This window comes from Staurois parvus, unplaced genomic scaffold, assembly GCF_062004578.1.
Source record: "Staurois parvus isolate SC_StPar_1 unplaced genomic scaffold, SC_StPar_1.0 ptg000420l, whole genome shotgun sequence".
In the NCBI taxonomy this organism is placed as follows: domain Eukaryota; kingdom Metazoa; phylum Chordata; class Amphibia; order Anura; family Ranidae; genus Staurois; species Staurois parvus.
Window position 1 is genome coordinate 3,872,340 of NW_028318216.1, and position 12,774 is coordinate 3,885,113.

At 41.0% G+C, this 12,774-nt stretch overlaps 1 protein-coding gene across 1 annotated transcript in view; it reads right to left on the bottom strand.

Annotated features, from left to right (window-relative positions):
* The window catches only part of ANTXR1 (ANTXR cell adhesion molecule 1), a 279,215-nt gene that overhangs the window by 75,911 nt on the left and 190,530 nt on the right, over positions 1-12,774 (bottom strand). The window contains exon 15 of the mRNA XM_089687210.1: positions 4,325-4,420. Within this exon, the coding sequence (XP_089543336.1) occupies positions 4,325-4,420 (96 nt within the window). The remainder of the gene's footprint in view (positions 1-4,324; positions 4,421-12,774) is intronic.

Here is a 12,774-nt window from a genome sequence, read left to right on the forward strand (position 1 = left end):
CGTTAAAGGAAAATGTTGGGTTTTCTTGATCATGGCTTCCAGGGTGGCCGGCGAGTAAGTGTCGGAATCTCTCTCTCTCTCTTCCCAACCCTGCGATTTTACTCTTGCCTGGGGTGGCACACTACCAAAATATACCACTGCCTCTGGGGAGCCTCTGTCCCACTACTTTGTAGACATGATCCTTCTTGTTTTCCACTTCTCTTTTACTTTTAGAAATGCTTCCTCTAGGTAGCCATCTCTCATTAAAGAAACTTGAGTTTCTTAAGCCTATGAACAGGCCAGGATAGATTCCTTGTACCTTGGCACAGGCTCCTGACAGGTATCAACCCAAAAAGAAGAGACTTCCTCACAATGACATCCTCTTCATGCAGCAGCCTAGGAGGGAACAACCTTTCTAGAAAGTTGCTTCAAAAAAAATCAGACATTGGTGCAGAAGAGATTGATCTGGTTTAGACTGATTAGATAAAGGGGGATACCAAAGAATGTATTTGTGCAAGGGCAAGGGGATGAAGAAAATAAAGTGATAGGAACAGATTTAAGGAACCTTTAAAAAGTTTTATTGTGAAAAGATGAAGAGAAACAAGTAGCCAACAGAGGAAAATGGAAAACAGTTGTCAGTTGTCTACAACTATTGTAGCTCCAGAGATTAAGCAAATATATGTGTTGATAAGAATGTTTTACAAAAGGTGGGACTGCAGGACTAAGAGGCTGCTTGTGAGCACTATGCTATTTTATTTTAGGGCTTGTTCACACTTGACTAAAATTCCAACTCCTACCAAACACTCCTATAGCTTTAGTATAGGTGTTAGACAGGCGTTAACAAGCTTTAGTATGGGAGTTAGACTGGCTTTTTACAAGTGTTAAAAACACTCCCCAAATGCCTTACGTGCAGTTTTGAACCATTTTATAGGCGTTTGACAAGCGTGAAAACCACACCACAAACTAAATAAACTGTAATGCTAATTAACACGCCACAACTACACCGAAAACGGCTGCCAGTGCATTTGAGGAGTGTCACCGTAGTCTTAAATGGGAGGCTTTGAAAGCCTTCGAGCTCCTCCTGACTAGACATGAGGCTTCAGTTTTGAAGCAACACAATGCTGACGCTTCATATTTTGATAATGTGAACAGCACTGTGTGCTGCCTCTAGTATAATTTTCATAGGCGTTTAAGGAGCAATAAAAACGCCCCTCCAACACCTGCTTTCAATGCCAGTGTGAACTAGGCCTTAGATACCGTCTGTAAATGTGGAAAATTTCAAAATTTCAATTTTCACGGCACTGTAAACCGAAATTATATCAGGTGGAGTTGGATGATATATATATATATATATATATATATATATATATACAGTAAATGCATTATTTTGTAGTATATAAACTTTTTTAAGGAAGTAGATCACTCCTCGCAGTATATGACATGCGTACTAGAAGAAATTTGAGATTTTCCTTGCTGATCCCTTATTTTTAAAAGTTTTCATGCTAGGAACAAGTGTGTAAATGTTGTCAAACCGAAACAAGTATACTATGCAAGTTCAAACTTTATTTACTTGTTTTGGATCTTTGATTCAAATTAAAGCCAGAGACAGCCAGTAAACTGATATTTTCAAATGAAGGTCAGCGATTTTTCTGTGCTCCAGTTTTCATAAACCAAACCAATTATTTTTTAAAAGCTGTTGGCATGATATGTGACACACAGACTGGGGATAATATTATGAAAGACCCAGTAAAACCAGAGAAATGCTCAGAAGATATATTTTAGTTCTAGATCATGGCAAGTCTCAAGCACATCAAAGTGGGTCAGACTTCAGGAACCATGCTCCCTTATTCCCAGTTGTTGAAGCCTCACTTGCTATGGAGCCAGATATGACTTCTATGTAGTTCATTTGGTGAGAAGATTCCAAGTATACTGAGGATCCTGAAAGACTGGCAGCTTGTGCGTTTAGAGTAAAATCAGCATCTTGCTTCAGCTTAAAGCTTCTGACGCAATGGGAAGTCAAACATGCCTCTTGATGTCTCTCGTGTACTCTTTTCAGTGCAAGTTTTGATAAAGAGAGGCAGGTAGTAAGTGACCATGTCTTTTAGGATAGGAGTAACAGTGTGGGCAAGAGAGGTTTTTTTTTTACCTTGGGAGAGTGCATGTGATAAGCACAGGGCCAATCAGCACTGTCCAGACAGAGGTCAGGCGTTCTGCATCCTCCTAGAGCCAAAAGAAAACTCCTCCTACAAGCTTTAACCAGAGCTCTGCTGGTCACTGATAGAAATCACAAGACTGTTCTAACTGCTGATGAGAAAAGGTGTTTAGCAGTCTATATTTACTAAAATAATTGCATTTCCATGTTCTGTGTACTGTGGTAGACCAGATAGAGTGAATGCAGGGTCCGGGATTTATTAACACTTTAAGTTGGTGTCAATAGCACATTTAATGAATCAATGTACTGCATTTTTTCTTTTGATCACTTTTTAGGATCATTATTTAAAGTCACTCTGGAAAAATTGAAGTCTAGGTTCATAGAATTTAATTGTAAAGCGTCAATATATGTAAAAAATTATCTATATATATATATAAATGGATAAAAGTCCATGTGATGGTGAAATTCTGACATTGATTAGATAGTGATGTTACGTGAAGATCCCGTGCTCAGGTGATCACAAATACATTCCACGTGATATTATTCTGTTTAGTGAAGTGCAGGGGACCCCTTTTGATAACATGCGTGGCACGAAACGCGTCAAGGAGGAGCCATACGCTGTGACGTCACGAAGGTCCGGCGGCCATCTTAGAGAGTGGCTAGTCAGTGCAATACTCCACAGCTTTACTTATACATGTCATATTTCTCCACATGGATGATACTTATGCTTTTATGTAATAAATCATTAAATACTACACTATGGGCATCCTCTTTCTTGGCTCTGCACTGAGCTGATAATTTTCAGAGTCCCATGTGAAGGACAGCTGCAGAGTAGCTCCGGATCCAGAGGAGGGAGATTCTTTCCAGGAATCATCCGTTCCACCTTAAAGGGGACCTCTGGAAGATTACACCATTTATACAAATTGTGTATTTATAATGCGCGTCTGGTGAGTTTTTATTATATCCCCTGAACTTCACCAAACAGAATAATATCACAAGGAATGTATTTGTGATCACCTGAGTAGGAGATCTTCATGTAACATCACTATCTAATTGATGTCAGAATTTCGCCATCACATGGACTTTTATCTATATATATATATATATATATATATATATATAATTTTTTACATATATTGACGTTTTACAAATACACTTTATTTACAGTGTCTTCTTGCACAATATGGACTATACGCAAAATTATTGGTTTTATGTATAATTTAATTGTTATTAATTAATTTTATAGTGCTGGACTTTTTGATTATTTATGCTATTGAAGGTTTTTGGTTCCCTTTTAGTGCATTTGCTGCTGATCTTACCTTAAGCGCTCGCTGATTTCTCCATTGTAGGTTCATAGAGTTTGTAATCAGTAGATCCAGAAATTGCGTATCAGTGCCATAACCTAGAACTGTATTGAAGTTGGGGGCCACAGGAAGGTCAAGGTAGGTTGAGTTCATGCAACGTCAAATGAAAAGAACAAGGGTGGTTATACATGGATCAAAACTCAGCATATTCAGCAGGAAATGGCTGAATTTCGATCTGTGTGTGACCCTCCTTGTTTGACCAAAGCAGATTGTTAGATTGGCTTCTGTTGAATGGTCCAACTGGAAAACCTGCAATTGATCAGCTGCTGCAGCTGCTGAGTAGCATATTCTGACAGTGGAGTAGTCCCTGCCTGCTGTCAGAATACTATAGCACACCTTGAAGAATTCCTCTATCTACCTCGTTTGTAGTTAATTTTTTTTTGGCTCAGCCTGTTCATTGAGCAGAGGAAAAAACTAACAGTATGTACCCAATTTAAGCCATGAGCACTGAAAAAAATTCCATTCTATCATATTATGTGGACTGACAAACTCATGTCTAAAAAAAGCATGGACCAACCAGGATGTATGCTCATATCCACTGAAATATGTGTACTTTGTGCATACGCTTCAGAATATTTATTGTTTCATCAATTGGCAGGCTAAGGGTGGACTGACAACACTCAGCTCATTGTTACATGATTTGTTGCTTTCCCAGAACAGCCAGATTGCCAGCCAAGTCCTCCAAGCCAATATATCAAATATTATAACATTGTAGGAGTACTGGAAAAACACATTTGGTAAAAAAACAAAAAAACAAAAGAAAAATCACACAATTTGAGATCAACAAAACCCTTCTTATACAGTATTTATAATGATAAATAATAATTACCTCCATTCTCTTAATTCCTCCCACTCCTCTTCCACCATAGTAAGAAGCATCTACTGTGGGCCATTTCTTTTTGGGAAGACCGTCATCCTCTTCATCCTGTCCAGAAGAATACAGATAAGGAATAATGTTGCAAGTAAAACTCTTCATACATTGTTAAATACAGCTTTAAAGTGTATGTAAACCTTAACAATGAACTTATTTACTCCCTTTTAAGCTAGCCGCACATGGCTTCACCAGCCAGCTGAACGATAAAAAAACCTGAACCGATTCCCCCATTCACACATTCTATGTGGATGGGGGATGCCTTCCTGCTGTGTTATGGTATTCTGACAGTAGGAATCCTCCACCATTAGAATACACTGATCAGTGCTGCAGCAGATTGGCTGCATTTGCTGATCAAGTGATATCGGTAATGGCCATACATGGATCACAATTTGTCAGGTTCTTGCTGTACTGGCTAAATTTTGATCCATGCATGGCCAGTTTTAGTCTGGTAAATTGAAAGTGTTTTGTTACATGTGTTCAATAAGAACAAACATTCCCTGTTGATCCAGCTGATAACTATCTGTGCTCTCTGCTGACTATTATCAGCTACATTATTTCCAACAGTTTTTGTAGACTACAGAACACCTCCCCCGGTATTATAGAGAGGAGGGGGTGTCCTGCATTTCTAGCACAGGAAGTGTACTAGCACATTTCTTGCAACCACCACATCTAAGGACTGATATGCTGCAATATATTAATTATATTTCTTGGGCTTAAATAGGGTTCAAAAACACAAGTAACACATTTTCAATTGTATTTTATATATTTGCTATTTTATCTAAATTCCCAGTGAACAGAATACAGTATATGAACATACCGCACACTACTAAGGCCCCTATTTACACTGAAGGCCAGATAATACTGTCCACAGAACATTGCAGTAATTACTCCACACAATGCCTGCATGTTAACCCAAGGGTGCACAAATGAATATGGAATTTATGAGCCAGTCTGTCCAATCCAGGAGCCAGCAGAATGTTTTCCAGGAGTTAGTTCCATTGACAGAAAATTTCAAAAGTTAGACACCAACTGATATTTTTAATGAGCGTTGGCTATTTGACTCCTGGGATATGTCCAGTAACAACTGGTCATTTTAGCTTACCATTACTTTACTGGTCGCTATTGTTTTCATCTTAGACTCAATATTGCACCTGGGTCTAAATTCCCAATGAACAGAATACAGCATATGGACATAACATACTTCACATTACCTAGACCCCTATTTATAATGAAGGCTGCATAATACCTTTTGCAGGGTATTGCAGTGATTACTCCACAATACACTTGCATCTTACATTTCATAAATAAAATACAAAAGATGGTATGCAGCCTGCAGTGTACTACTGGCAGCTTCTGTGCATAATACTGCCAAGAACACTCTAGGATAGGAGGAAAGCCCTATCACATGACCTATCAAAGTAATGTATCAGGTGTCTTCCTTCTCTTGACCCTTTGTCAGCAGCTCACTGATCAAAAAAAAGTTCTGAAGAGAGCAAAGCTGCTGTAAACCAACCCGGTGGGGTTTATAATTGTCCCCTTTTTTCAGCCAAATCAGAGCTTTGAAATGGACCCCTAAGAGTCATAATTTCTAATTAAATGCCAGAGTGCTATCTCAGTGCTAGGAAGCATAATCATCAAGTCTTCTATTCAGTATTTCATATTTTCCTGCTTAACATTACATTTAAATGTCTAGTTTTTTTTAGCATAAACAAAATAAAGAAAGAAAATTCACTTTTTCCAAAAAGTGAAAAGGTGAACTAACACCCTACACCCTTCCCATCCTCCCAGTCTTTGCTGCACTTACCTCCTTGGGTGATACAGTTACACCAGCCTGGTGTAACAGTCTGGGATGGATCAGAGCAGTCATGGGTCAGCATGAATCAACCAGAATAGCTCTGATCCATCCCAACATCAATAGGGAAAGAAGAGAAAGAACAGCATGGTTTTTAAACCCCAGGACTGTTGCACCGGGCTGTGTGGATGGTGAATTTGTATCACTCATGGAGGTAAGTGCAGCAGAGACTGGAGGGGTGGGAAGGGTGTAGGGTGTTAGTTCACCTTTTAATTTATTCAGCAAAAGTGAACTAACCCTTTAAACTCAGTAGGGCATTCTCTTAAGTTCACCTCTGGTGCACAGACTATAGTCTTTATTTACTGGTTGTACTAATCCTAACTTGGCATGTGACTCTGTATTACGACTATGCAGGCAGAAGCTGTTTTTCTTTATTGCCTATAGGCAAAGGCTTAGTGTGCCCAATGGTAAATCTGGCTCTGGACACATAGGCTACAGAGATATGCCAGGAATGCGTTCTTCTTCTGACTGTATTGGTCAGCTAGTTCTATCAGAGCTATTTATTCCTGGAAAACACTTTCTGTCGATGATACAGTCTGCGCCAGACAGAAGACACAACTTTAAGACTACAAATCACTGGGCTTAAATAAAATGCGTTTGAACTGGTACACATCCTTTCACAATCCTGGATCATCTTTAGAATAGCCTTTATGATAAGCCATGTCAAAAGAATAAAAATACTTTAATGTCATCCCGAGTACATTCCATTCCTGTAATAAATAACCTTTGATGTCTTATATTGGAAAAGGTCACTTGTAAACTCCAGTCAAAAAGTTCTTGCACAATAAGTTTTATTATTGAAAGGAAACCTAAACTGTAAGAAATATGGAGCAGCAAGGAGAGCCTTTCATACTGGCTTAGTACAGGTTTCCTTTAAAGGGAAAATATTTTCTGTAAGTAAATTTTAGATTGCAACAAGTTTTTGTAATGTCTATTCAAAATTAATTTAAGGTTCTAATGAGTGTTCATTTTAGAAAGATTTGTCAGCCATAGGCAAACTGTTCCCTTAGATATGGAGAAAGATGAGCAAACCAGGGAAAAAAGAAATTAACATTTCAGCACAAGTGCACCGCTCTGCATCACTGGCAAAGTTAAAGAATTGACTGCAATAGGTTTAAGTGGCAGCTCTCTAACTACCCTTCATACTCAGTAGAAACATATGGTGACCCCAAAAAAGTCAGTAGATGATTGAGCCAACCAGCTATCACCCTAAAAGTGTACGTTGACCTGGGGGGGGGGGATTATATCGATATCAGAAGTCGGTCTGTCCAATCTAGGAGCAAGCAGGATTTATTACAGGAGCTAGCTCCACTGACAACTAGAGAAAATCTCACACATCCATAGTTGCCAACATTCCCAAAAACATTTTAGAGACACAGAAGTTGCAAATTAGATGCAGTGTGCATTGACACTGAAGAGTCAGGCTGGGCAAAGGACAATCAGCAGATGGCCTTCTATAGGAGCACTTACTGGGCTGTGGCTTTCTTGGCGGCTAGCACTATGGCAGGCAGGAATGCGGACATGGTGTTGCCTCATGCTTGGTATCTCTCTCTGTTCCACGCTGCCCTTATCTTTCAATACCTCAGTGACAAGCCGCACGTAACGGGGAGGTCCAGTGGTGTCATGAAGCACAGTAGACACTCAGCCCCTTCTCAGCCAATCCCACCAGTCACAGGCAGTTGAGTCAGGACCTGGACTGGAAGGAGCCGTATGGTAAGCATGAGTTTGACAGGGGGGGGCGCACGGGACTCCTGCAGCTATGCCAGTGGTTGTGATTAACTGTGCCAGTACCAAACTCCCGCTGTCCTTGACAAAGCCACATTTTCATGATTGTGCCCAGGACAAAGTTTGAGTGGGACATCCGTCTGATTTCCGTGAATGTCCTGGGCAATCCGCGACTGTTGGCAACTATGCACGTCAACTGTAATTTTTAAGGAGTGTTGACTAACTAGCTCCTGGGATATGTCCAGCCTATTACTATATAACATTTAGTAATAGTAGCTTACCCTGCACTCAGTACAGCTCTAAGGGTTTGTGCACACAGAGATTTGTGGGCATTTTATATATCTAGCATAAGTTTCCCAGCGTTTTCCAATGCCTTAGGACCAGCAGGTGCCATGTACAACCTGCCATATAAGTGGCTGTACCTGGCTGTTCTCTTGTAAAAGCTGATGCTTCCTTGCTTCGGCATTTACCCTTGCACGTGCATCCAATGTATTTCCTGAACGTGGAAAGAAGCATCTGTTTTAAAGAGCTTGGTTACCTACAACCATTCACTTCTTTACACTAGGCACATAAAATGCCTACTAATGCCTTATTCTTTGCTATTCTCTGGTCTGGTGATCCTGCCAATTCCATGCCTTCCTGTCCCAGGGTGATGGCATTCGCTAAAGTGGAGCATCATTTTCACTCTAGTACAGCCTTTCTCAATCTTTTTAACATTTATCCTTGAAATAATATTCCAGGATCAGGGAATCTCTGATAAAAATTAACGGAAGCTATGGTACAGTACATTATTGTATAGTAATTCAGGTTGAAAAAATACACTAGTCCAACCAATAAAATAAATTAAAAAAAAACACATATACACACACACACACACAAACCGAAAAACTCCATATATAGTATCCTATACCCACAGTTGAAGGAAAGAAAAACAATAATGCATGATCCAATTTGCTCCAATGCGGGAACAAAAATTCCTTCCAAACTCTCCATGAGGCTGATGGATATTCCTTGGATCAATAGCCCGTGGCTTTGTTACCTCTAAAAATGAGTATCCAGTTATACTGTATTTTGTGTGTTTAGGAATGCATCCAGGTCTTTTTTTTAAACAATCTACCAAGCTGGCCAGAAAGAAATATAATCCACATTTTCACAGCTCTTACTGTGAAGAAACCTTGTTATATGTGAAGGTTAAATCTCTTTTCCTCCAGACGTGAAGAGGGCCACCTTGTCTTCTGTAATGACATCAAGTTCACTATATAGACCACTTATGTATACATTTAAGCTCGAAAGAGCAGGGCCCTCAATCCCCTCATGTTTTGCATGGTATTGGTATTGTTCTGTCACATGTTCTGTCCCCCTTTGTAATGTACAGTGCTGAGTGAACTATTGGCACTTTATAAATACTGTATAATAATAATAATAATAATGTTGATCATACATGTTGAAAATTGCTTCTTTACAAGGGAAAATAACTTCAGTTCAGCTTATCTTCCCTCATAGCTCCTCCATGCATCTTATCAGTTTGGTTTTGGTTCTCTGTACCTTCTTCAGTTCTCCAATATCCAATTCGTAAACTGGTGCCCAAAACAGAACTGCATATTCTAGATGAGGTATTACTAATGATTTGTACTGGAGTAAAATGGTGTTTCTTTTCTGGAGTCTACACCTCCTTTAATAGAAAACAGAAATTTTGCTTACTTTAGAAACTAGAAAAGTAAATAGAAACGTATTTTGCTTACTTTACAAACTGTCACTTGGCACTGCATGCTATTATTTAGTGTATGATATACAAAAACACTCAGATCCTTCTCCACCATTGACAGCTGTTATCCTCCTAGTATGTATGTTACATGCATATATATTAGCCCCCTAGTGCATATCTTTACATTTATCAACATTAAACCCTATTTGCCACATAGTTGCCCCAATTAAATAGTGCATTAAGATCAGCTTGTAAGCTGAAGATATCCTGTAAGGATGTTATTCCACTGCATAGCATCTGCAAATGGTATGAAATGGTACTTTTAATCCTAGACTCTATATCATTTATAAATATATTAACAAAGTAAGGGTCCCAACAGTGAACCTTGGAGTAGGAGTACACCACTAATAACCTTAGACCATTAACAGTATGAATCATTAATCATAACTCTCTGAATACAATCTTTATGCCAATTTTCATTCCATTTACAAACTGAATTTTCTAAGCCTGTAGACTCTAATTTATATATAAGCCATGTGTGGGGAACTGTGTCAAACGCTTTCGCAAAATCCAACAATACTATGTGCTTTAGTGTGATGGTCAAGGAGAAGAATGCTCCCTACATTTGTGATCAATGGGAATAATCCCCCTCTTGCAGGTAGCCAAAAAGATCATTGGTTTTATTGGCAACTTATTTAAGTGGCTAAAATTACCCCTTACTCAAGGAACCCTAAGCCACCTCTGGTGGAACCTTGGCTGAGAATGGCTCCCCCAGGTTGTTCTGTGTATTACAAGTTGTACAGTACATGCCAACTCATAGTTAGCATGTACAACCTGATAGATTACTTACAGATTCAACACCAAGCACTGCTCCTGGAGGCTCTGTTGGCTGCATACTTACTGCCAATGTTTTTGAAGAAGCACATGTACCCATGTTTAAGTGGCCTTCGAGAGCATAGTGGACAACCATGGTACATCAGCTTTAAAAAAAGGAGATATGCTTGAAGGAATATTTTTTTAATTAATTCACTAATGCACCTAATAGAAGCCATTGTATACTTAAATGTTTTTGGGAGGGTTTAATTGTAACTGAACAGTAAGTTTATAGGTGGATTAGCTCTTTTGTTATCATTCTTCCATTTGCATTCACTGCACATGAAAGAGGAATTTTCCCCAGTGTTCTGTTCCTTTGTATGTGTTCTCTTCATTCCTGATGTTTCCCCATCTCTCTCCTCTCCTCCAGACATAGACATAAGTTCTCACAACAGGAAATGCCAGGAGTCAGGAGATCTTCCTCACAAACCCAAGACACGAAAGGAGATTCAGTACCTGCCAGGCAGGGAGGGAGCTGTCACAACAAGCCTACCATGTCTCCTTGCTGTTTATGAACAGTGAACAGGAACCATAACTGTGCTTATTAAGATGGGATAATAACCAGGTTGCTGTTCTACCACACAACTACTAATTCAATCAAGGGTCAGAGAATGGTCAGCATTTACACATGTCTTTATTTCAGCATAGGTAAATCAGGAAAGTGAATGAGCTGCTGTCAGATGAGCTGCTGCAGTGGGCGGAAAACCGCCGGCACTGAGACTGAGAACTCACATCAGTCTCAGCGCAGGAGAGGAATGAGGAGCTGCCTGCACTACAGGTGGTCTGTGAGTACAAGGGGGAGAACAATTCTGATGGATGGGGGCACAGTGATGGATGGAGGAGCTGTGATGGGGACACTGTTGGGGACACCTGATGTAAGGGGACACTGTGATGGGGTCAGTGATAGAGATACCTGATGTATGGGCATACTGTGATGGGGACACTTGATGTAAGGGGACACTGTGATGGGCATACTTGATGTAAGGGGACACTGTGATGGGCACACTTGATGTATGGGGACACTGTGATGGGAACGCTTGATGTATGGGGACACTGTGAACGGGACACCTGATGTAAGGGGACACTGTGATGGGGACACTGTAATGGATGGGGACAGTGGAATAGTTGGGGACACTGTCATGGGGATGTTGTGATGGATGGGGACAGTGGGATGGATAGGGACACTGATGGGGACACCTGATGGATGGGGACACTGTGATGGGGACACCTGATGTAAGGGGACACTGTGATGGGGACACCTGATGAATGGGGACACTGTTGTGGAGACACCTAATGGATGGGGACACCTCATGTAAGGGGGCACTGTGATGGGGACACTGTAATGGATGGGGACAGTGGAATAGATGGGGACACTGTCATGGGGATGCTGTGATAGATGAGGACAGTGGGATGGATAGAGACAATGATGGGGACACCTGATGGATGGGAACACTGTGATGGGGACACCTGATGTAAGGGGACATTGTGATGGGGACACCTGATGAATGGGGACACCTGATGTAAGGGGACACTGTGATGGGGACACTGTTGTGGAGACACCTAATGGATGGGGACACTGTTATGGGGACACCTGATGCAAGGGGACACTGTGATGTGGACACTTGATGAATGGGGACACCTGATGTAAGGGGACACTGTGATGGGTCCACTGTTGTGGAGACACCTAATGGATGGGGACACTGTGAAGGGGACATCTGATGTAAGGGGACACTGTGATGGGGACACTGTAATGGATGGGGACAGTGGAATAGATGGGGACAGTGTCATGGGGATGTTGTGATGGATGGGGACAGTGGGATGGAAAGGGACAATGATGGGGGCACCTGATGGATGGGGACACTGTGATAGGGACACCTGATGTAAGTGGGCACTGTGATGGGGACACCTGATGAATGGGGACACTGTTGCGGAGACACCTAATGGATGGGGACACTGCACTGGGGACACCTGATGTAAGGGGGCACTGTGATGGGGGCACTGTAATGGATGGGGACTAATGGATGGGGACAGTGGAATAGATGGGGACACTGCCATGGGATTGCTGATGGATGGGGACAGTGGGATGGATAGAGACACTGATGGGGACACCTGATGGATGGGGACACTGTAAAGGGGACACCTGATGTAAGGGGACACTGTGATGGGGACACTGTAATGGATGGGGACAGTGGAATAGATGGGGACACTGTCATGGGGATGCTGTGATGGATGGGGACAGTGGGATGGATA